Source organism: Pithys albifrons, chromosome 15, assembly GCF_047495875.1.
Source record: "Pithys albifrons albifrons isolate INPA30051 chromosome 15, PitAlb_v1, whole genome shotgun sequence".
Lineage (NCBI taxonomy): Eukaryota > Metazoa > Chordata > Aves > Passeriformes > Thamnophilidae > Pithys > Pithys albifrons.
This window is the reverse complement of record NC_092472.1, coordinates 13,566,270-13,590,706: the sequence shown is the minus strand read 5'-3', so window position 1 is coordinate 13,590,706 and position 24,437 is coordinate 13,566,270. Positions and strand designations below refer to the sequence as shown.

Genomic DNA, 24,437 nt, shown 5'->3' with positions numbered 1-24,437 from the left:
GTCAGGGATGCAGTGAAATGCTCAGCCCGGGCAGCAGCTGTTGGGCAGATGAGCTATACTCAGTCAGTTGAAGAATCCCCAAATCTCAGTGACAAGGTCTGCTGAACATGCCTAGGACAATCTGAATGCATTATCCTGCTCCCAGCAAAACCCTGGAGACTGTCCCAGTGGGAAAAGGCACAGAAGCAGGAACACACCAGAGTGGGACCCCATGGCCCTGCAAACCCACACCTGCAAGCCCAGACCTGAGACAGCCTGGGCTCCCCAACAGCACCTATGAAATCAAACCTCAGTCTAGCGCAAGCCCAGCAGCCCGGCCAGCCTGAGCCTGCTCAGCAGCAGGATCCTTTCCATCACAAAGGAAAATATCTGCAGAAAACAGAGGAATGAGATCTTTTCTCCAAGATATGTCATCTCTCTGTGCCACCTTCAGTTCAGTATTAGCATGGAGTTCCTGGGGACTGATATTTGTGGGGAATGTAAAATCATTGCTGCTTTCATATTGCTTAATATTCCTCATTGATTAGTTTCCATCTCCCTGGAGGCAAGTGGATTTGACTTAGAGCCAGAGCTCGGCAGTACCCAGTGCTGTGGGTGATTTTGAGCTTTTGAGAGAGAGAAAGCTGACAAAATAAAATGCAGTGAATTATTTTCAGAAATAAGGACAAGAAAATTAATGACTTTCAGAATGTATGTTTTCTCCTGACCTGGACTGAAATCTCACTACCCTCTGCATAAAGCTTTAACTGCCAGAGACAGTCAAACAATGAGTTTATTTCAGCTCCAAACCGTGGATCTGATTTGTTGTAGCTACAGAAATGTCATGTGGGCCTGGTTTTACTTTTTTTTCTGCCAAGAATTGGCTGTATTTGCTATGCCCACCCAAGAGGAGGGTTGTGGGTGCAGCAGCCATGTGTCCTTGCCAATCATCCGTGGTACCGGTGGCACAATGCTTTGTGCCAGCTCCCCATCTCGCCTCTCTCATCAACATGACTTCCAAGTCCAGCCTGGAGCAGGCAGAAGGAGGAAGAGCTGCCTATTCCATTGGCACAAACAGAGCTGCTGCCAGGGAAAAGGCTGTCAGAAGCAGGGCACAGAGCTTGTGGCAGGTCAGTTGACACTGAGCCCTCACGAGGATTTCCTCCAGACCCAGACCATCTATTCTCACACAAATCCAACCCTGTGCCAGATGTCCTGAATGAAGCAGAGCTGCTGAGTAAGGAAGGGACCTGTCGTTACAGCTTAATTGCCTTGAAGCTTGTTTTGAGGGACCATAGGCAGTAATCTCCCTTCTAATAAAATAGCCAAGAATAGCCTTGTCTGGGCAGCTTTTGCTACTTGATTAATCTCATCTCGGCTCCAGCTTCTTTCTCCCAGAGCTTCTTCTACAAAGCCCTGACTCTCCTCATTCCACTGAGTCATCCACAGCACAGATCCCTCTGCTCCCAGGCTCTTTCTTTGGGCTCATTACATTTTTAAAACCTGGGCGGATTCTTTTCTTTCCCCTGTGTCCAGCCAAGTATATGTTGGGATCTGCTTTATGAAGCCAGGTTTTACATCAGCTACCAGGGATCCCAGTAACAGGCTCCAAAGGCGATCTGGTGTTCCACACATCCCATGCCATGCTTGCCATGCCACAGCTTTCAGCATGGGCAGAAAAGGAGCCCCTTTGCAGCAGTCACATCACTCTCATCTGCTCAGTCATTCCCTCCCTGATCCCAAACGTTTGGAGACTGGGATTTTCAAATACATGTTACATCTCCCCAGATTGCCTCTCTCCCACTCTCCCCAATCAATGACCACCTAGTCATTGCTTTTGTTGTTTTAAGGGGTTTGTGCTATCCCATTTCAGCTTAGGTGAGATCACTATAATAATAGCAATAGATAATGGAGAAATACTGAGTATTAATTAATCACATGTTTATTTATTTATTTCTAGGTACAACAGTGCACCGCTGGTCTCCCTTATCTTTTTGGGAGCACCTGGAACTGTGAAAGCTTTAAACTTGCAAATCCAAAGCTTAAGCAGGGTAAATAATTTTGCTTCAAACACTCCAGAATGGTAATAAAGAAAAAAAAAAGAGAAGAAAATTGTGCTCTATATTTGGTCTTTGGATTTGTTGAGTATGCAGAAGAGGAAGGTTTGGGGGAGCTTATAGATTTGTATAGGAGCTGGAAAGCTCCTGTCTGCTTAGCAGCCTTCATTGCACCACAACACAGAAAAGAGAGAGCTACTCCTCTGCCAGCACAGCCTGTCCATCCATGCTGAACAGTCCTGCTGCAATGTGGACAGAGGGCATGGATTTCCCCAAGTTCTACTCAATGCCTTTAAAAATTGCATCTCTTTTCCCATCTCAGAATAGAACTTTCCTTCCTCCTGCTTCAGTTCTTTGTGGAAGCTTTTTAAAGTGCCCAGGAAGGAGAATAATTTTCCTGCTTCAGTCCTGAACCCTTCAAAATTATCAAAAAATGATTGAATCATCTTCCTAAAAAAACAATAGTGATGTCAGCGTGTCTGAGTGATGACAGGAGTGGGCATGGAGACAGCCAGGTAACTAAACCCTGAAGGATGCCCACAAACTCTGCTCCAAAGGCAGCTGCAAGCGGCAGAGCTGGAGCCATGCCCTGCCAGTGGCACTGGAGGTGCCTGTCAGGGGGGATGCTCTGCCTGTGCAGGTTTCCATCCCACTGCTAAGAAGCTCTGACAGCACACACCAGCTGAATCTGCATGTTTGCACCAGCCTAACACTCTGCCCGCATCCCTCGCTGTGGAACTTTGCTCCAGCCAGGGCATTTCTGCACTGCAGAACATGCAGCCAGAGGCACTGGCAAAGTGACCTGGCCAGAGGGATGGGGACAGCTTAGGCCATTTCCTGGAGACAGACACAAAGGGGAACAGCCCAAACCCTATCTCTCTGATATAAATATGTTTTCCAACCCATTTGGAGCATAACAGAACGATTTACCACTGCTTGGGGCTGTCCACCACAGGATGTTTAAACCCTCTGTCTGAGCTGGGATCTAGGAACCAAGAATGGGATTGTCCCAGCATTTGGGGTATGTCATGCCTGACTCCTCAAGGTTTAACTTTTGACCAGGATCTTGCAAGCTCTCCAGGGTTGTAAAAAGGATTTGTGCCACACGGTCCATCTTTTAGCAATTCGCAGCAAATCGGGGCACTGCATATAAGAAAAAGAGCCACAGCAGCAATTCACTGACCATGAATTAAATTTGATGAAGAGCTGCCTCCATTCAGTCCTGACCTGTCCATTACACCACACTCCCCAGAGTACATGGTGCTTGGGGGTGAACAGTGAATAAATCTGCACAGAGGTGAACTTGAGTTTAATGTTAGTGAGAAGGCCTAATGCGAGGGGTTAAACCTCCTGAATTTTAAGGTATCTTTTGGAGTTCAAGAACAGGTAAATGTACCAGTGAAGTCAGATCCATTTCCTGGCTTTTCTTTGGGAAGAAAAGACAAGGATCCCTGTGCTTTCTGCAGGCTCAAAAGACAAGGAGCCAGAGAGAACTTCCAAACTAGTTGTATTTATTGTCTTTCCAGTTTTGAATTTTACAGCACTCCCCAGTTTGAGCTCCTCATTTTTCAGTGTTTGGGGCTAGCTGGCAGGTTTTCAGTTTCCATCAGCTGAGAAAAGAGGATGGATACCCTTGAGAGTGCCCAGAAGAGCCAGGAGAAGTCTGGAGGAGGGAGTAAGACAGTGACATCTTTGCAGCAGAGAGAATGAAGAGGGACAGCTGTGCAACAATACAGACCTACCTGCTACTTTTCAGTAATCACCCAATTGAGCTGGTTTTTCCCCCCCTCTCTCCTTTTTCACTATTAAGATTTATGGGGAGGAAGGTGCCCAGCTGCATCTGAGTGCAATAAACCTCTTGTGGCTGGTAAAAACCGATGAGCTATTCTTCCCGCTTGTTAGCAGTCAGGAAGATGGAAGGAAGTGGGAGGAATCCAGAGGGTGAAGTTTTCTAATGCCTCACTCTTCACTGCCGAATCCAGAGCTATTTATGGTGCAATTATCACTGCAGACAGACTCCTTTATCATCCAGCCAATATTCTGGGTAGAAATCCTATTGCAGACCAGTAACTCCATACATCATCTGGGTGCAGGCAGTGGCTGGGTGAAGAGGTTCTCTTGCAGAGAACATATCTGCCAGACACTGCTGGTCCCTGGCATCCCTGCTCACCCTCTGTTTATGACCAGGGAGGAGGCTGCATCTTTCTGCCCTCCCAGCAGTGCCCAGCACAGTGGGAGTAGCCAAGGATAGTGTAGGGCTGTTCTGCACTTCAATGTCAACAGGGCCTTCCCATGGGAATATGCTCCTGCTAAGGCATGACTGATGGTTTTTACTAGTAATACAAACAGCAACAAGTCTGCTGGACTGAGGATAGCTCAGGGCAGCAGTGGAGGGAGAGGGGTTTCAGGGAAGTGACAGGAGAGAAGTTTTAAATCCCCTGTGGTTTCATAAATGAGCCACAAGACAGGGGAGAAGAGTGAAGCACCTTACACCCAGGCCATGTCTGAAGAGCAGTTCTCTGGGTCTCTGTGTACCCCCACAGCTCTGGACCACCCTCCTCACCTCCTGCCTGGCCCCATTGCCTGAGTCAGTGCTGCAAGCATCGTCCCCAAGGAGCCATCGTGGATGGGCAGAGCAACTCCATCATCCGAAATTTAGGTTTTGTTTTTTCTCTTCCCCAAACTCCTTCTATTCTAGGGAGGAAACTGTACCATTCTCCTTAGTTCTGTGCTGGAATCCTGCCTGAAGTTTGGCTGCACTTGTCTATGGGGCTAGAGGGTCTCTGAGCAAACTCTCACTCAGCCCACTCATGTGGCTGGACTGGGACAAGACCAGAGAAGACTGGCTCATAGAGAAGACCAGTGAAGCAAACTTTCTTCTTAAATACCCATCTTGAAAAAGGTTGGTGTAGATTCTCTGGCACCTAATAAGGGTTGAGCACCCTCTTCCCCTCCCCACTGGCAGATGCATCTCTTTCCTCTATTTCATTGCCCATATTCACAGACCTTGCCAGGACCTCAGTATATCTGGAAGTCTCTTCCCCTGTGTCAAACGTGGGTGGTACTGGGCAGCTGCCAGTGGGAACAAGCAAGAACACACGCAAGGCTGCTGAGTCACGTAGCCTAATTTTCCTGGAGAATTGGACTAAACTCCCACCCACATCACTGTTTCCACTGCTGGGGCAGAGCTAAGCCCTGGTCTCTGCTCCACCATCTCCCCTTTATCTTTCATTGCACAGATCTGGGCTGCATTTTGTAAGGGATGTGCCTCAATACTTGCAAGGAGTGAAATTCTTGAGGTGCAGGAGCTAAAATAACCATCACTCACAGTGCCTGTTTACCTTCTAATTGTCACTGACTCCTGCCTTTTCACATTCCTGGTGCCTGAAAGGGGAAGAATAGATCTAGGCAATGTAATTTAATACACCAAACATACCAGCTTAATTGCAATTCCCATAAGCCAGACACACAAAACTCTAAACAAATTCGATTAATTTATTTCAATTTGCACAAGTCTCCCTCTCAAACTGTAATTAATGGAGGGAAACAATTAAGGTAAACATAGCCCAGCTGAGAGAGCTGTCCTTGCTAAAAGTCACATTTTATTTTAATAATGCTGTATTTAGATAAGTTCCATGCTTTTAACAAGTTTCCCATTTCCTCAACATTTAATCAGTCCTGTAAATATTTTGCCTGGGCTCAAAGAGTTTTGTGAAATCAGAAAGCAGCAGGGAGAGCTGGAGGCAGGGAGAGACCAGATCACCAATGGGCACTCAGGATGGATGTGGCTCTGGTCCTATATAACCTCCCTCTCTCCATGCATTGGAATGCTCCAAGGGAACATAGACAATAGGTTGCTTTGCCAAGACTTACTTTGGTTGGGTGGTAGAGAATTCACTAAGCTGGTAGAGCCCATCTCTTCCATTTTCTGAAGCAAACACCTGCCCTTTACAATCCTACACACCTGGACAGCAGCTGATTGCTGTTAAGACCTTGACAGCCTTCAAGAGATCCATTAGCACCATGGCAGAAGCTGGATGGAGCAGTGCTGGGGGAAATCCTGTAACCCTACCATGTGCTCAGCCTCAGGTGTGTCACTGTTGTGGGACTGGGGTCACTGAGGGGTTTAATTCCTCCTTCAGATTCTCCCTAGGGAGCTGAAAGATAGCCTTGAATCAGGTGGTATGAGAGGCCTGGAGGGCAGCCCCTTGCTGCTGCCCCAAATCCAGGGCTCCCTAATTGCAGGTTGGTAGCACTGCTGGTGTGATGTGACTAAATGGGTTTGGAAAAGCCTTTGGAAAAAGCCTGTCAATGTAAATCTGTTTACTAATGATGTGAATTACCCACAGTCATGCTAAGGCAGCTCCACCTGATGCATCATCCCAGATCTGCTCCTGCTTGGATGAGGGCTTGGTTTTGCACAGTTCCCATGTGCAGCACAGCCAGTGACACGCCAGTGCAGCACCTCCAAAGTGCCATTGCACAGGAGGCAAGGGCATTGGTCCAGCTGCCGCTTGATTTCTGCCCTGGGTCACCTTCAGCACAGGCCCACAATCACCTTGCTCTGCTCCATACAGGAGAGGGATGGGTATCATGCCACAGGCAGCCTGGCCAGAGGAAAGAACAGCACCATCATGGGATGACAAACACTATCACTGTGATTTTTGGAGTTGTCCTGGGCAAGGCCAGGAGTTGGACTCGATGTTCCTTGTGGGTCCCTTCCAGCTCAGGATATTCTGTTACATTGATTCTACAGTTTGTCCAGATGAATAGACAGGTCCCAATCCAACTGCTCTGCTCCAGCAGTGACTTTGAGTTGCTTTTTTCATCACCTGTCATTTTTTGAGCTTTGAATACATCCTGTGGGCAAATTTCTTGAAAGAGATGGCACATCTGTCTTCATGGCTTTCCTTTTCTTTACTTTTTTTTTTTTTTAAAGAAGGAACAATATGACCCGCCTTTCATTGCACCAACTGGTATTGCTAAAGAGTGGAAAAAATTGGGTGCTGGTTTTCTCCTTTTTCTTCCCACCTTCATTAACTTTAACTTGTATTGTGCTTCTCTTGCAGCACGAGCATACTTTGCTAGAGAAGATTAGCTCAAAAAATCTTGTGTTGATTTTCCACTCTCTGAATACCGGCTGGTCTAATTACTTTGGAAATGCACCATTTGTTAAAGAAAGGTGAGGCACAGCCTGACACCTGCTGTATTAATTACTTGCCTCTTTAGCTAATTGCTTGCCCACACTATTAGGCGAGGGAAGTTGTCACCCATGTCTCGGTTTGCAAGTGCCAAACAGGAAGGGAGGAAATGGTGCTGTTGGGGAAGAGGTCAGGTTTTGGGATGATGGAAGTGGGGCCAGTGCTAGCACTGTTTTATATCTCCCCAGGAATGTAAAAAACAGGTGCAGGAGACATCCCAACATCCAAGCAGGGAAGAGGACCCACTTGGAGAGTGGACCACTGACTACTGGGGACCTTGTTGGGTGACCCTGGACAGCATGTTGCCTCTTCCCACCCCAGTGCCTGCCTGTAAAATCCAAAGAGGAGTGTTACATCCCCTCAGCCAGTCCCAAAACAGCAAACTGCCTGGAGTGGAGAGTCACCCAGCACAGACATTGCATGCTTGGGAAAGTGAAGATGGACTCAAAGCGACACCTTGCACCACTCCCAGCTGCCTTTCTGTGCTGATGCAAAGCTCAGGCCAGTCCAGTCAATGCCAGGGCTGAGAGCAGGGTTGACTTTGGGGTGTGAGAAAAGCATGACCAAGGCTCTAGTACTGGCTGGTGCTGCACATCCCCTTCACTGTGCCTTCCTCGTCGCCTGTGCTCAGCCTCTTCCTGACATCTAGTGGGAGCAGGGCAACACGGCAAAGGGACCCAGATCCAGCTGCAGACTCCTGGGCACACAAACGCACACCAGACACAAGGCTTGGGCTGCCAGAGCCACCACAGATCACAGCCGGGCTTCACCAGGGCACAGCTGCTTCTGTAGAGCATTGCCAGAAAGGAATTCAAGGTAAAATTCCTCATGGAGGCAGTTATTGATGGGCTGGCAGGGACCCTGCTCTGAGGCATGGGACCTTTTTAAGGTTCTCTGTCATCTCAGACCACTTGAGCCCTCTCCCTCTTTGCTGCGGCTGTTCCAAGTTCACAGACAGGGGGCACAGCAGAGGTGGGCAGCAGGAGTTCCCTTCTTGCCCTTTGTTTGGGATGGCACCTTTGCAAAGTAGAGGGAAGAGGCAAGTCAGCAACAGGAGACAGATGAGAGCTGGCCCAGTAGAACATTCCCTCTCCATCCAGGACCACCTTCTCATTTTAAAGCCTATGCATGTCTCCCTGGAACATCTTTCATCCATAATGCTAGCTGGCAAAAGCAAACCTTCCCTCTGCCCATAGTTATAAAAGCAGCACAGGGACAGATGCTCTCCACAGCCTTTAGAGTCATCCCACACCAGGCAGCATCTCTACCACACTGGTCTCTCAATTTCCATTCTTCCCCAAAGTGTTTAGCTGCACAGACAGGCAGGAGCTCATCCCTCGTGTCTTGTTTCATATACTCACTTTCCACTAGCAAAACCAACTCATTTTCCCCCTTGTTGCCATCCACCCTTTGCTGCACTGTGTTCACTGTGTCCACCTTGCTGTCTGAAGGCCAGGATGTCACCTTTCCACGCATCCCAAAAACTCCTGGTGATGCCCCAGTACTTTTATCAAGGAGCAGCTGAAAGTTAAACACCAGCAACAAAACAACAACAAAAAAGGTCTTTATTTCAATGACCAGAAAGAAAATTTAGTTCCAAGAGCAAAGATACTAATACAAACCACAAAGCACTCCAAACTGGAGCAATTTGCTCGAATCCATTCCTGGAGCAGCCAGGCAGATGTGGCTCTGGTCCCTGGTTGTTCCCCACTGTGGACATGGTGCAGAGCCACACTTCTCCCTGCATCCCCCCATGCCACCCCCTTGCTGGAGGGATCTGCAGGGAGCTCTCACACCTGAGTAATAGGCAACTTGGGGTGTAAGTGAGCGGCCCAGAGTGAGGATGTCACTGGGTGAGCTCCCATTGACCCTCAGGAAAAGAAAGGCACTTCCCAAACTTGTGTCAACCTGCTATCTGCACACACCTCCCCTGGGACTTTGAGGTATCCCTTCAATACCCATCCCTGCCCATTCCAATCTGACCTCCCAGGGATATGGGCCTTTAGGGGGAGTCATGGTGTTCCATGGACAGCAGCAAAGTGGGGCAGAACATGGCTCAAAGGTGGAGGAGCAAATCCAGAACTGAGCTGTCCTCAGCTGCCCTGTGCTCACTATGGTTCCAGGGGAGAAAGCCCTCATCCCTCACTTTCACTCCAGGGAGGCACTTTGATGGAGAGAAGGGACAGAGACTTCTCACTTCTGGAGAGAACAGAAGAGAGAAAGGCAGTGGTCCTGAGCAGGCACTTCTCTGGGGCTGTGCCCATAGCTGGGCCCAGTTATGCCCAAAGTCTCCCACCCTGGGCTCAGCCCAGCAACACATGCAGTAAGAATCACTGCAGCCCCAGCTTGATTTTCTTTCCCATACACACACCCAACAGCCCTCTGGCAGGGGGTGTGGAGCCTTTGAGAAAAGCAGGGATAGCATTATAGAAACAATGATAATCCAATGACTAAGTGAATGTCACTCCTAAATCAAACTCAAAATCACTGAAAATTATGGATGGAAAACAAAAATCCCAAACCTTCAAAATTTCCACGGATGTAAGTCTGGTCTGTCAAGAGGAATAGTCTTTTCCCTGTGTTCAGAGACAAGGAGCAGCTACGAACTCGAACCCCTGACATGGGGCTCACAGCCTCAGTCACCCTCCCTGCCTCTCCTGAGATTTGGTTCCCTTTGACTTCACTCTGTGCTCTTTGAAGGATCCTGAATTGTTCTAGGTCCCAAGTGCATGGGTCTGGCCTCAGCTCAGATCCTTATTTACTCCTGAGGAGGCAGACAGTTCACAAGCAACAGTGAATAGGGGTAAATTGCCATAGTCAAGGAGCAGAAAGTCTCAAAAAACCACTCTCAAACTTTACTCCCTCAGCTCCTTCCAGCCTCAAGGTCTGACTCTGTAACCTGAACTCAGTCAGGCTTGGGAATAGCAGCCTTTGGGTAGGGGGAAGAGCACCAACGCTGCCATATTCCCCTCTCCCACAACACTGGAGCCAGCAGTGAGAGAAATGGCTGGCAGTCTCCCAGGAAAGGGGTTGGGGAGCTCAGCACAGCACCAAGCAGAGTGCTGGGAAGGGGGTGTCCAGACCTGGGCGCATTCAAAGAGAGGCATGTCCTCATCATGTGGCCATGGAGGTGTTTAGGAGCAGGACCATGAGTTTCAGATTGTTTAATTTAACTTTTCTTCTTTTCAAATAGAAATTAAGTCAAAATAGTATGCAGAGGCAGATCAGTTAGCTCCCAAGGCAGAGGGAAGCTTTTGGCACTTTCCTGCCTCCCCAGTGCCACCTCTTCCAAGCCTCTAAATCTGCTGCAGAGAGCAGGACCATCTACCAAAGCCCTTGTGTGGTCCTTCAGAGCGAAACAGCCAAAAACTGAGGCAATCCTGGCATTCAGTCCTCTGCCCTAAGAAGAATCCTCCTTAGTGCAGAAGCCACTCAGCAGGTAAGATTTTGGCTCTGGAGACACAACCCAGCTCTCCATCCTGGTCCTCCCTTTTGGAGGGCACAGCAGTGGCACCAGGCAGGTCACGGAGGTGGTATGGACGGCATAGTGTCGCTGATGGTGCAGCACCAGCCCTGCCAGGCTCACTTTGCTGGGCTGGGGGTCAAACCACACACAAAACCATGAAGCAACACAGAGAACCCCAAGGAGGGGAGGTCTGCCCTGCAGAAGGGCAGGGCTGGGGTCAGACGTGGCCGCGGGGGCTGTGCTCAGGCAGCAGGGGCCAGGCGGGGGGCTGCTGCAGCGGCATGGTCAGGATGCGCTGCAGCTGCATGAGCCGGGCACGCAGCGAGGTGCTCGAGAAGAGGTTCAGCTGGTAGGAAGGGTCAAGGGGCAGGATGGAGATGAGCCACCAGCACCATGTCGGGCCATCTGGTGAAGCCTGGAGGGGAGAAAAGGGAGAGATGTCCTCGTCAGAAGCTGCAAGGTGAATGCATGGACAGCATCGCTGATGGGAAATAGTTGCTCTTGTCAGTACAGCAATGCAAGCTTTGGCTAAGGTTCCTCTGAATTTTGTCTCCTCAAGCTCAAAACTGCTGGACAAACTAATTTAACTTTCAGACAAGCATTCCCCAGGGAGCCTCCAGACACAGATGTAACCAGTAAAAACTCTATACTACAGAGACAATGAAATATCTTGTGCATTTCCTTGTTTAAGGCAATACTGTTTGTAAACATGGACCAAATCCTGCATGATCAATGTTTCTGGGGCATTGGCTTTACATAGGTGAGGTGCAGGCCACGCAAACACAATCACTGGGCACTGCTTTTGTAAACCAGCTTTTTTCAAAACCTGAGCCAAACTAAGAGGGAAAAGCTCAATTCAGCTGAAGAGGGAGCGAGTCTTGTAATTCCTGAGCACATCATTAATGTGACTGCTGGCCAAGACAGCCCTAGCCTGGGACAGGCCAGCAAGAGCATATTTGCAACAATCCAGATGGAAACACTTTCTTGAAGTATTGAAAATTAAGTTCTGGGAATTTTTTTTCCTACAGAATCTGAATTTGTCAGAGCAATTTAATAAGCAAACTGGACTCTGTCCTCTTAGCTCCTTGCCTCTGGCTAGCTATAGCTGTCTCAAAGGACTGCAGTGAGAAAGGAGACTGCAGACTTGCTGAGGTGCAGGGTTCACTTATTTGCCCATTTCTTTTTTCCCCAAAGTGTTTCCAAATCCAGACAGTTCAGTTACTCAGTTCTCATTTAGGAATCACTCTGGGAAAGATTTTAGAACTTGGTGCTCAGTTTCTATGAAGTAACATTAAACAGTTTTACGAGACGAGTCCTGCCATCCCTCTGAATGAGAGATGCTGTAACAGGGCAGAAAAACTGGATTTCTTTTGTTCATCCTGGGGGGAAGCCAAGTAGGGAAGCAGGATGGTTAGTGCTGGAACAGCGCTGCTTCAGAGGCTTTCTTGGTACCCTCTCTGTTTAGAGCATCCCTTCCCTTAGGGCATTACCTGGATGTTCTCTTCCTTCTCTGGCAGTGGTCCATGCTGCATCAAAATGTGCCTGAAGGTGGGGTCTCCATGCTCACAGAACCGCTGAGCCAGGTGGTAGGTGCTCTCGTGCAGGCACTGCAGCTCCTGCAGCTCCTCCCCGGCCACCTGCATGGAAGGAAAAGCGACACAGAGTGTCCATGGGAAGGTTCTGTCCCACCACAGCCCGGGATTTTGGCCCAGCGCTGCCCTCACCTTCCTGTCCTCCAGGTACTCAATATCAGCAGTGTGGTATCCATCCCTGTGCCCGCGGCTCAGCACCCGGAACCGCCGCCGGCCGATGGTGTCCACCAAGGACCTGCCGTCCGCCAGCAGCTCGATCTGCCGGATCTCCAGCATGCAGCCATAGTCAGCAAAACTGGAGGGAGACAGGGAGAGAAAACAGTGGCTGAGCTGGGATACCGGTGGGAGAGAGCTGCTTCTCCTGAAGGTACCACCTCCAAAGGAAGAAAAGGCCCAGGTCTCACAGGGGGCAAATTCAGAGATTCACTCAAGTCTGTTCACAGAATCACAGAATGGGTCAGGTTGGAAGGTATTGCATCCAAACAGTTCCGGAGTATCTCCAGTGAGGGAGAACCCCCACCCTCTCTGAGCAAATCTGGTTGCCTGCACAGTGGAGAGGTTCTTGTGCATCAACTTCTGCATGTTGCCTCTTGTCCTATTGCTTGACACCACTGAACTGCTGAGTTACCACTTGCTGCCATGATGGCAGAGAACAGCGAGCACACTGCCTGTACTCCCTTGGATTTGCCATATACCAAAATTACTCATGTCCTCACACTGCCCTGATGGCTAGTGATCCTGAAGACACCACCCCTTGCAGCAACATCTTCCCAAAGCCTAGAAAGTGTTATTTATCTCATTCCACTTGAACAGGAGTGGAGCACAGGCAGGATATGTCATGTAACTACAGATATTTAACAGAATACTTGAGTTAGATGCCTGGAGACTGAGTCCATCTCAGATCTGGAGATTCTACCAGGAACATATGGATGGTCAGGCTGCACCAAAGGTGCATTTAACCCAATGCCCTCTCAGAGCTTGCTAAGGACAAAGTATGAGATACATGGCAATTTTCAAGTGCTCACTAAGAGGAGCTGGAGGTAACAGCCAGGAAACCATGCAGCTCAGAGACATCCTGAGCCAGAAGCTGTTCCAAGAATGCTGTATTTAACAGCCGTCATTGGCTCTGCAGAGCTCCAGTGCTGGCCTCATTCCTTGCCTGGCTAGTGGTGATGCCAGGAGGCAGCAAGACCCCATTTCACTCTGCTGCATGGTGAATGCACCACCTTCCTGCTGATTTTATCCCTGAGGTGCCACAGGACAGAAAGCATCTCCAAACTACTCAGAATTTTAGATGTTTGTGGCTGGGGCAGAGAGGGGCAAATCAGCTGGGATGGAGGCAAGCTGCCTTGCCCAGGAACTCACCTTTTCCCATGCTCATATATGCACATGCCGAACCTCCTCGTGCCGGTCTCCTGGCACCGCCGGATCATGAGACGGTAGCGAGGCTCAAAGACATGCAGAGGGCAGGCAATGCCTGGGAAGGACATTGTGCATACAAAGATGGGGATGTTCTTGGTCAGGCTGAGGAACAGGAGGAAAAAACATTGTGACAGGTCCCCAAGTAAATCCCATTCCAATGCATCACCTGCTTTCCCAAAGTAGATGTGTCCTTTCCCCTAAAAAGTGATGCTACAGCACAGAGCAACACTAAAGCTTCCACTTGGCTCACTAAGAGCCCAAGGACAGCCTGCCCACATACCAGTTCCTTGCAAAGATAGTCCTCATCCCTGGGTGCCCCATGGTGCATGTACAAACCCACCCAGCACTGCTGTGATGTGCTCCTGGATGTGAGACAGACATTGCCTCAGCAGAACCAAGCCAGAGCAATGGTATGGGGTGTGGACAACCCCTAGAGCCCCTCCCAGCCCCCATGTGCCCACACACACACACAAACACACATGCACGCACACGCACACACAAAAGAGGCAGATCCCTGCTTACTTGGAGAGCTCTGCCATCTCAGCCCGGTGCAGCTCCCGGCGCTCGGCCAGCTGTGCAGGGAAGGTGGCCAGCATGATGTCCTGCAGCAGCACAGTGGGGTTGTACCTTCCAGCCTTCAGGTACTAAAAGAAATTAAACCCAGAAACAGGTTGGAGAAAAGCAGGTTGGAAGCCCTGAGGCCCTGCTGCGTTCTGAATCACACTTACCTTTATTGGAGCTGAGCGCAATTTTAGTCCAGAGGAATTCAGGGATAAAACCTATCAGGGGATGTTAAGCCATCTAACAAGACGGGATGTCAGCTCCACCGAGACCTCTGGACACAGCTCAGAGCCAGGGCCCATCCAACACAGCATCCTGTCTCTGACAGTGATGCAGTCCTTGTATGACAACCTAATTTCCCTGATGGTCTCATCCAAATCCCTTTTCATTAAAGATTAAATCAAATCTCCAGGCTAGCAGGTTTTCCATCCATTTCCATTTTTAAAAGTAATTAGCATTTGCTTCTCTCTCTCTATCTCTCAGTCCTGTTTACAATCTCACTAAATCACTGTGGCATCTTGTGGAAATGAATCTCTTGGTCTTAATTATCAACTGCCTGGTAATTCCCATGTGAGTGGAGCTGACACTGCTGTGCCAGGGAGCTGCCAATGCAAGAGCACTACACCTTCCCACCCCAGCCCTGGGCACGCTGCCAGCAGCCAGAGCTTGTTCCCAGCTCTCCCTCAGGCTCCAACCCATGGGACATATGTCCTCACCTCTCTCAGGCTCTGTTTGCAGAGGGGGCAGTTGGGCCGGTGGTCCAGGCAGCGTTCGAGGCACTCCTTGCAGAAGGTGTGACCACATGGCGTTGTCACTGGCTCAAAGAACATCCTGCAAAGGATGATCGAACTCAACAGATTGCAAAGAGCAACAAAGGGAAAGAAGTACAGGTAAGTCCAGCTGGGTGCACTCAAAGCTGTCATTCCTCAATCCCGGTTCAGCACCCTGCTTTGGACATCTTGGCTGGGCACAGCCCCATTGGTGAAGGGGTCTCACAAAGCAGGGATTGCAGAGGTTCAGGTAGAACAGATCAGGGAAAAGCTGTGGGCACAGCTTTTGGCTATCCCTAGTCTTTTATCTGCTTCTTCCTTGAATCATCTTGCTGAGAGCAAGAGATTTTGATTCCAGCAGAAATAACACGTTTCTCATGTCTCCTCCTACCGTTTCAAGGTAGATCTGCAGTTTGCACCAGACTTTTGCACTGAAGACAGTGATGCTGCAGGGATGCAACACCACAGCAAGTGATCTCACACTGTGTGTTCCAAGCCCTGGCAGCCCATGGCTCTGCAACTCACTTTCAGTAAAGGTGCATTGGCTAAGCTTTGCCCATAACTTCCATTAATTAAATGTAACTGTACCTAACTGGTTTAGTCCTTTAATCAGGAGTGTGGCTTCAGACTGTTGGACTTGCAGAATGATGTAAGATGAGAATTGTCCCAGGTCTGAGCACTGCTGCCCATCTCTGAGGGGTCTCCCTGGGATCCCTGTAGATTTCATCAATACACACATGGCAACCCTTCATCCTGGCAGGTCTGCAGTTCCCCAGACACCCACAGTGGTCTGTAGTTCAAAAGGCAGTAACAGGAAAATGCCTCCTTCTCCTGTGCTCCAAGAGCAGAGCCAGCAGCAAGCTCTTGACTTGCTCACAGGTAGCTCCAGGGTCAGGAATGAAATGAAGATCTCAGGAAAGCCCTGGCTCAGCATGGACCTGGCTCCTCCTGAACACTGTTTCCTACTCTCAGAAGAGACCTCAATTCACCTAATTCAGGTCAGATAGAGCCTTGATCTCTTTCCCACCCATGTCATTCCCCCATGCCATGCCCAGACCTGGGAAAAGCCATCATTCAGAAGACCTTGACCAACTTGTGGCAGTGCAACACCCAGCTCTCTGCCAGCAGCCACTTGCACAATTCCTCCAGGTCCTGGGACATGCCAGGAATAATAACAGCCTGGTTTCAGCATGCCTCATGGCACTGCAACACCCAACCCTTCCCCAGTCCTGAGCCAGCAGGCAAAGGCTCTACCCTGTTCCCTTTTCCACCTCCAGCAAACACAGAGCGTGGACATGCTCACCCCCTGGATTTACAACATCTGCATCATGGATGATATTTCCCTGGGGCAACACCAGCCTGCCCCAGCCTGCAGGTACAAAGGGCCATCACTGCTTTTGGTCTTTGCCCCCTGCTGAACATTCCCACCTCCACACCTATTTCCCAAGGGATACAGACTTAATGATGCTGTGGCCTGAGACAGGGTAATCTGAGCTCCTGCATAGCATGCCACTGCCTTTCCCTCTTATCTCTTCTCTCTACTGAAACCTACATCTCAGCAGTACTCGGGACCAAGTTTGCTATTAAGATGTGAACAAAGATGCACACCAGTAAAGACAACCCAGCAGGTGCTAACTCTTCATCCTAATAGCTCTCCTGCCAGAGAACTCACCGTATGCAGAGGGAGCACTCCAAGTCAGATATGCTCAGCAGCTCCCCAAGGCACAGCTGGTTACACTTTCCTGCTGCTGTTTCCTCTTCATTATCTGGTGGCAAAAGAGAAGGAAAGAGAAGATAACCCCCCATTTCAATATGTGTAATTAATGTTTGCTTTCTGACCTTGTTCTGAGGCCTAACTGCAGCACAGCATGCTTTGAAAGTGTCAAGAAAAACAAAACTACTATGAAATGCAACATAAACCCCTCTATTAACCCATCCATGTTCATCCATAGCTGGTACATCAGTGTGTCTCATGGTACTTGGTTCTCCTTTTGCAGGCAGGGAAACTGAGGCACTGGGAGGTAAAGTGGCCTAAGAGCTCCACGATGGAAGTCTCTGGAGACCTGCCATAAGTCATCAGCACTGCTTTATCTAAATCCAGGTACATGGTAGCCATCTGGCTGGATGCTGATAGCAAGTTAATGCCAATGGAGGTCCTGCTTCCCCAACTCATGATATGTCATGTCCCTCACACAGAAACTTAATCTAAACCATAACCCACCCAAACCCATGGGAATCAAAGAAAGCCTCTCCCTGACAGGGAAAAAGGGAAGTCTGGCTTTAGCAAGAACTTGTCACCAAGCCAGAGAAAAAAGTTTGGTGTAAGTTCACCGGCTCAACACAGGCAGATTGGATGGCTCCTCCTCACAGGCATGAGCAGCAGTGAACATGCTGGCCACAGCTGCCCCATGGGACATCTGCTCGTGGAGCTGGAGCGCAGTGCAAACACCAAGTTTTCAGTGCCAAAATGGATTTTAAACAAGCATTTTGCACGAGATGACATTCAGGTACCTTTGATAACACTCACCTACCAACCACTGGCTCTGACTCTCTGCCGAAGTCTCTGGCTCTTGCCGTTCCGCCAGCTGGGAAAGGGTGGTTGTTCCCAGGCTCTGCTCAGACCCAGTGTCCACTCTGCAATCCGCCAGCTCTCCCTCCTTATCCTAGGCACAGCAAAGATGAAATCCAGCCCAAACCCTCTTCTCCCTTTGAATGTACAGCCCCATCTGTCCCACCAAGCCAGACAGCATCTGGAACCTCTCCAGTGTGTTGCTGTACATTAACATCTTGTTAATGCTGCACAACAGCAGGAGAGTGTGGCCTTCAGACGTTCCTGCTCATCACATGGTTAAACATGGGTTCACTATGTCCAGAACTACCACCTGCTATTTGTTGTATCTGAGCCCATTTTCTTTGATTTCCCTCCTCTCTCCAAACTTGTCTATAAAATGCAAAGAGCATAATATGAGCTTTCCGTAACAGCTGCTAATGACCTGTTCTCCTATGTGGTTTTTAGATGAAAAAAAATTAAAACTCACTTTTTTTTGTTTTTATTTTTTTCTCAAAAGTAGTATGACTTGGGTGTTTTAAATATAATGGGAGTCTAAATTATTACCAGAAGTATTGCAGGATAAAACTGGGAGAGAAATGGAGACAGAAGGAGCTTTGTTTTTTCCTCAGTCCCCACAGCATCAGCTCTGATGGTATCTGCTCTCCCACTCTCCACTACCTGCAGACTGTCACACCAGCCTGCAACCTCGTGCACATGGCTACAGTCCTGCACAGCCTTGCCTTATCATACCTCCTTCCCTATCACTAAAAAAATGCAAACTGGGATGTCCCAGAAGGACATTAAGTTTCATCACAGACTCGGATCATTGCAGGCTTCTACCTGAGTTTGTGGAGAAGATGATGAGAGCACAGGGCTGCCTCCATTAACCTGGGATCCAGCTGGGCTCAGGTGTGCGTCACCCTCATGAGCAGCAGCTGTGGCAGGCTGAGGAGCATTGCCTTGCACAAGGACCTGCAAGGAGAAAGCAGGGGTCAGGGGATGCTAGAGGAAAGAAGCGGAGAGGTGGGTGGGCTTCCACGTTCCGTCTTTCTCTTGGCAGGGTGGAAATGGGGACTGAGTGTCAGGCAGTGTTCCCACGCCAGCAGGGCCTCAGCTCTCTGTCCCATCTCCAGAAGCACCTTCCCTTTCCTGAAAAAGGCCTGCGGAGCAGAAAAACCTGCAGTGACTTATAAGACAGTGACCAGCTCAGCATGTGCCCCTTCAGTTCCCATGTGAGCTCCAAGGGAATCTCCTTCCAGCCTCCTGCCTGTTTCCATCCCAAGCCAACCTGGACATGTCACTGCTCCTATGCTCAGACTTGTTGAAAAAACATAAGATTCTCAAAAATGCAGCAGTTGCAAAAACCAATCCTACAGAGAGCTGGAGGCAAGGGTGGACATGAGGACAATCTTCTCCCATTGCAGCACTTGCTGCTTGCACTGGCAACCTAATGGGTCTGTGAAGTATATTTCTGAGCAGGATGAATCCAATAGCTAGGAGAATTTGGGAAAGGGTGAAATTTCTCCCTACAATCCTACAGTCCAGGCACAGCTGGCCCGTGGGGTCTCCCCTCTGCTCACCTCATGCTTCCCAGGCTCTGTCCTGCACACAGTGTTCAGGTCCTCCAGTGCCTGTGGATACTGCCCCAGTGCCACAAATGCCTCTGCCCGGCACAGCCGCAGGGAGCTGGAGTCTGGGGCTGGAAAGAAAAATGCTGTCACTCATGATGAGTCCATGGTGAGGCAGCAGGGTTGGATGAGGCTGGGGAGATGCCCCCGCAGTGGGACAGTCCCTGTGCCACTGCCTCACACTGAGCACAGCCAGGTCTTGCAGTGGTCTTCGTTAGGAGTCACTGGACTCATGAGTCTCTGCGAGGAAGTTATTTCCCCTAAATATCTAGTTTTAACCTGTTTGAGGCTCTCCCTTTTGTTTTTTGCCCCCATCTTCCCCAAACATCGTCAGCCAAGAGGTCCCAACACTGCCTTGGGGCTCAGCCATGCTGGGATCTGGGCTTTCATCCATCTTTTGGAGATGCAGCAAAAAGGTTCTACCATACATATAGTCCCTATGAGGCTGTGGCCATGGGAGGCTCTGTAATGTGATTCATCCAGCAGAGTCACAATAACATGTTACCAAACAAGATTGCAGCTGTGGATATCTGATTTCCCAAACCATCAGGGAGCCTCCTGGGCCCACCTGGCTGTCACTGCTCTCCCAGAGCAGAGGAGAAGCTGAGGGGGGTGCAATAATCTGCCTCCAATACATGACCTGGGGTTTCCAAGTATCACAGTGCTGAGTGCCCCACATGCTCCTGCCTGCTCCTAAGTAACTGGCAGTGAGATCCTCTTCTTTCCTGCCTTGGAAAACCACATAAAGACTATAAGCAGTGCCAGCAGGGGAATTGGGTTGGAGGATGTCAGAGAGAATGAGCAAGCAGCACCCCAAAAGCCCACAATCATGGAGAAACCAGGTGTGGTAATGTTTGTGGGTTTAAACTGCAGACATTTCCAGACCCACCCCATTATATCACAGCTCATGGAGGTGACCTACTGATCCATCGTTCTGCTGGCTTTGCAGCTCAGGCAATGGGTCTGTGCATCCACCTCGGCTCTGATCATTGGTCCATGGCTGCTGAGGATTGGGGTTGGGGACTTGCTGCTCTCTGATCCATTTGGAGAGACCCCCAGTGTCACTCAGGTCCCCTCACTGGCTGCCAGTTCCCCGTGGGATGGTGGTAGGTCTAGCACAAGTAGCATGTGTGGTAGCCCTGCAGGACGCCGGCACTGAGGCCAACCTCATACCATAAATTAGGCACTTTTTGCAGGCACTGCTGCTGCATTCACAGTGGCAAAGGGGTGTGGGCAACTGCCTCGCTGAAGGGCCAGCAGCTCTCTCAGATACACGCTGGGTCCATGAGCCTGGCTGGCAGCCCATCAATGATCATCAGGAGACATCGCTGATGATGATGTCTCCTGCACTTCCAAACCTGGCAGCACTTTCTCCTGGCCTGGTTCAAACACAGTGCTGATGCAGCTCTGCCAGAAAATTGCAGGTCAGGACTAGCAGCATTGACAGCCAAGCACAGGAAGCATCCACCTGCTCACCTCTGATGTCACTGTGCCTAGGCACCCACCACTTCTTATCACAGAGCAGAGGAAGCTCTGCCATGGCTATTGCCTCCTTGTCCCCCATGCCCAGTGTGGAGCACAAGGAGACTTTGCTCCCTACCTGGTGCCACCCTAACCCAGAGAGCAGCAGAGCACCCAGGCACAGCCACTCCTGCTCTGAAGCTGCCCTGGCCACACTGAGCTGCACAGCAGAACAACACCTCATTCCTTGGAGCTTGTTTTCATTTCAGATGTTAGCTGAGACCTCAGAGCTTAAGTCAGTGGGAACTTTCTGCTCAGTACCCTGTTCCACAAGCACACATCCAGAGATGAAATATCCCAACCCCTAATGACAGGCAGGGATGAAAAAATGGGTACAAAGTCTAGAGGCTTGTCTTCCACGTTGGCAAACCCATTTGAACATTTGCACAGCAATAAAGTAACTGATTTGGAAAAAAAAAACACAGATGTGTAAAACGGGGTGAGGAATTCTGCCTTTCTTTTCTGCTGCAGCTATTTTTGATCTATGATATCATTAGACACCAGGGCCACAAGCCAGCTGGCTGCTGGACAGGCTCACCAGCCGCCGTGCTCCAGGCATGTCAAAGGGCCTCCTGTGTTACGTGTTACAGTGCATTTTTCTGCTGCTCACTTAGAAAGAATGAAGATTAAAAGTTGACAGTTTATTTTCACCCAAGCAAAGAGAACTGGTCTGCAGGCTGGGCTGAGCAAGGCACTGCAAACTGGCTCATCATGCAACACTGAACAACAAAAAAAAATTCCCATGGGTCAAACATTTTTCAGGGGTTCTGTTTGAAGATGAAAGGAAGTCCATAAGAACCTGTGCAGCTGAAAGCTGTCTGCAGAAGTTGGAAAAGACATCCCGAAGGAACCACCCACGTGGCTGAGCCGGGCAGCACCGGGAAGCACAGCTTCACTGGAGAAGCTGTTCCTGCAATTTCCTTATTGCCCTAAGCCAGAGTTTCCTGTCCTTCGGGGAACAGAACATGCAGGGGAAAGCAAGGACGGAGCTTGCAATGCTTCCTCTTTATACCCAAAAAGGCTTTATAAAAAGAGGCATATATATCTATACCCCAATCAGGGAAAAGCCTGGCAATAAGGCAAGAAGTACTAGAGAGCTGTGCATGTGCCTTTGCACTGCAGAAGAGATGGATGCGTCTGGAGAGGTTGCATAAAAGGACCTGCTTTCTGCTGCCAGCACCAGGATCGACCGGTCGGCTCAGCCAGTCGTTTCCAGGCATACCCTGAACCTCTGGCAGTTGTTTCGAAGCAGGCAATGAATAAGAGCCTGCGCTGCGGGAGGAGAGCTGAGTGCTGTCATAGAAACGCCGCAGAGAAAGGAAGTTCTGCCTCCGTCGCCCCAACCCCCTGCTCCAGACGCATTGTATAACCCCTTTTACTTAAGTATTACTTTCCCAGAAATCCACTTACAGCCACATATTAGAGCAGATCACCCCCCTCACCCCAGGCCCGATCCTAGCCCTGCTGGCAAGTGTCTCGCCAGAGCCAGTTGCTGAAGGGGGCCAGGATGGGGGGCTGACCTGCACCACAGGGCACAGCAGCTCGGCCAAGGCTGTGTCCTCGCCAGGCTCTGGGGCACGGACTTGTCCATCCCGGACTGGAAAAGTCCCAACCACTTTACATAATGCCCTCGATTCCCAGGCATAGCTCTTCCTCTGATCCTGAAATATTGCCGGGCAGCAAGACTTGAGTATCTGTTTGCTACTCTTTCCTCCCCATGAGCACATGGCCGATGGGCTACAGGCAGTGAGCCCTGACCACGGCTCTGGCAGTGGGATGAGCTGCAGGGCTTGCAAGGCAGCCCACTGCTCCCATCACCTCGGAAACGGAAGAAATGCCCAGCAGCTGCACTCCCCTCCCACCCCCATCCTCACCAGCCCTGCCCGACAACGGTTCCAGCTTCCCAGGTCTTCCAGGTCTGGAGTGTGCAGGCTCGGAGTGCCCTGAGGTGCTGAGACACAGTGACCTACATTGGTACGCACACTGGTACCCACATGCTGCAACAGCCCTGCCCGTGCATCCCCGTCTCTTCTGCTGGGTTGGCCCCTCGCACCCCGCACCTTCACCATTCGCGCTCCCAGCCACTGGGCCCGGTGGTCCTTACCCAGCTCGACCCCTCTCTGCGCCATCCTCAGCGCCTCCCGCGCGTCCCCGCGGGCAAGGCGGTCCCGGGCGCGCTCCGCCAGCCCGACCAGGCGCTGCTCCCGCTCCACGCAGCGCTCCAGGATCCCGCACAGCACCACGCTTCTCCGCGCCGCCCCGACGACCCGCAGCTCCAGCCGCTCCTGGCACAGCGGGCAGCGCGACAGCCCGGCCCCGCCGAGGCACTGCTTGCAGAAGGAGTGACCGCAGAACACGGTCACCGGCTCCCAGAGGAGCAGGCGGCAGGAGGGGCAGCGCAGCAGGTCCAGCCCCGCGCCCGCAGCGCCGAGGGGATGCGCGGAGGGGCTCGCGCCCCGCGGCGGGGAGGGCGGGCAGCAGGGACCGCTCATGGCAGCGGTCGCAGCCTAGGACGGGGAGCTGCCCTTGAGGACGGGGAGATGTCCTTGAGGACGGGGAGCTGCCCTTATGGCCGGCGATGCCCGCACGCCCCGCGCATGGTCCCGCCGCGCCTCGCCCCGTTCAGCCCATCCCTGCCCCGGCCGGCGCGGCAGAGGCTACGGCTCGGCTCGGCTCCGCTCCCCTCCCGTCCCGTCCCGCCCCACCTCGCCGGAGGGACCCCCGGGCGGGCCGGCGGGGCCGGCGGTGGCGGAGCTGCCCGTGCCGATTGGCCGCCGCCCCGCCCCGCCCCGGCCGCGTTTCGTAACGCAGCCCGCGGTACCGAGGGCGGCCCCGAGCGCTGTCGTGTGTTCGTGTGCGGGGGCTCCGGAGCAGACGGGGTGCACAGTACAAGCCGAGCACTCGAGCTGAATGAAGCCTCACGAGGGACGGTGGAGAGCTCTGCACCAGCTGGGTTGGGGTCCCCGGGGGGTCTGGCGCACTCTGAAGCAGGACCAAGGTGCAGGCAGAGTGCTGGAGGGTGTTTTGGGGTGTCCCAGAGCGTGGCCAGGGCACTTTGGAGCCACCTGTGATGCGAGCTACCTGGGTAAATGGCATGCTGTGGAGCAGGGCTGGGGCACAAGTCCTGGGGAACACAGGATGCTCTGTGATGCAGACAGGAGGGTGGGATGTTCCAGAGCAGTTGGGCAGAGGATACGTGGTGTTCCTCATCTGGCTGAGGGTCTCCAGAGTCAGACTGGGGTGCTCTTGTGCTCCAAAGCAGGGAGGCCAGTGAGGCTGGTATGCAACAGGTGCCTCTTTGCAGATTGCTCCATGGAAACCCATCACAGCAGGACATTTGGTAGGAAACAGGTGTCCCTCCAATATGCATGGGAAACTGTGTCTCCCTCAGATCCTCTGTTTATCCAGAACTGAACAAGTTCAGACTCCATATGAGGACAATCCCCATTGCACTAACAGACTCCCAGGATAGGCTCAATGTTCCAAGGGAGATGCAGTCCCCAACCATACAGCCAAGCATCTGCAGCTCTTGCATAGCAGGCGCTGAGGAAAGCGGATGAAATCCGGCAACTCTGGAGCTTAGTAGATCAGACTTTGTAAAGGAGGATGCATATTCCCCAAGGGCTCATTTGTGTGTCCCCAAAAAACAAACTGAACCCATGCATGCAGTGGAAGGGATGCTCAGGGAG

At 51.0% G+C, this 24,437-nt stretch overlaps 1 protein-coding gene across 2 annotated transcripts; it reads right to left on the bottom strand.

Annotated features, from left to right (window-relative positions):
- Positions 1–8,777: 8,777 nt before the first annotated feature.
- On the bottom strand, positions 8,778–23,477 carry LOC139679021 (LON peptidase N-terminal domain and RING finger protein 1-like). Of its 2 annotated transcripts, XM_071570380.1 has the most exons (12): positions 22,853–23,477; positions 19,180–19,298; positions 18,638–18,759; positions 18,440–18,572; positions 17,576–17,711; positions 16,721–16,814; positions 14,995–15,109; positions 14,240–14,361; positions 13,661–13,819; positions 12,428–12,590; positions 12,194–12,340; positions 8,778–11,118 (listed from the first exon to the last, which is right to left on the bottom strand). In XM_071570380.1, the coding sequence occupies exons 1-12, from the start codon at positions 23,238–23,240 to the stop codon at positions 10,921–10,923; spliced, it is 1,896 nt and encodes a 631-aa protein (XP_071426481.1). In that variant the 5' UTR covers positions 23,241–23,477; the 3' UTR covers positions 8,778–10,920. The 2 variants fall into 2 exon arrangements, with proteins under 2 accessions (XP_071426481.1, XP_071426480.1); XM_071570379.1 differs by lacking the exon at positions 18,638–18,759 and having other exon boundaries at positions 18,440–18,571.
- Between the last annotated feature and the right edge of the window lie 960 nt (positions 23,478–24,437).

What these genes read in the sequence shown, in the direction of transcription:
- LOC139679021 (XM_071570380.1), bottom strand. Translation starts at nt 23,240, where the DNA reads ATGAGCGGTCCCTGCTGCCCGCCCTCCCCGCCGCGGGGCGCGAGCCCC. An exon ending in GAGTGCTCCCTCTGCATACG is followed by an intron (nt 15,110 to 16,720) that starts GTGAGTTCTCTG and finishes CATCCTTTGCAG; the next exon opens with GATGTTCTTTGAGCCAGTGA. An exon ending in GCAAACAGAGCCTGAGAGAG is followed by an intron (nt 14,362 to 14,994) that starts GTGAGGACATAT and finishes AATTTCTTTTAG; the next exon opens with TACCTGAAGGCTGGAAGGTA.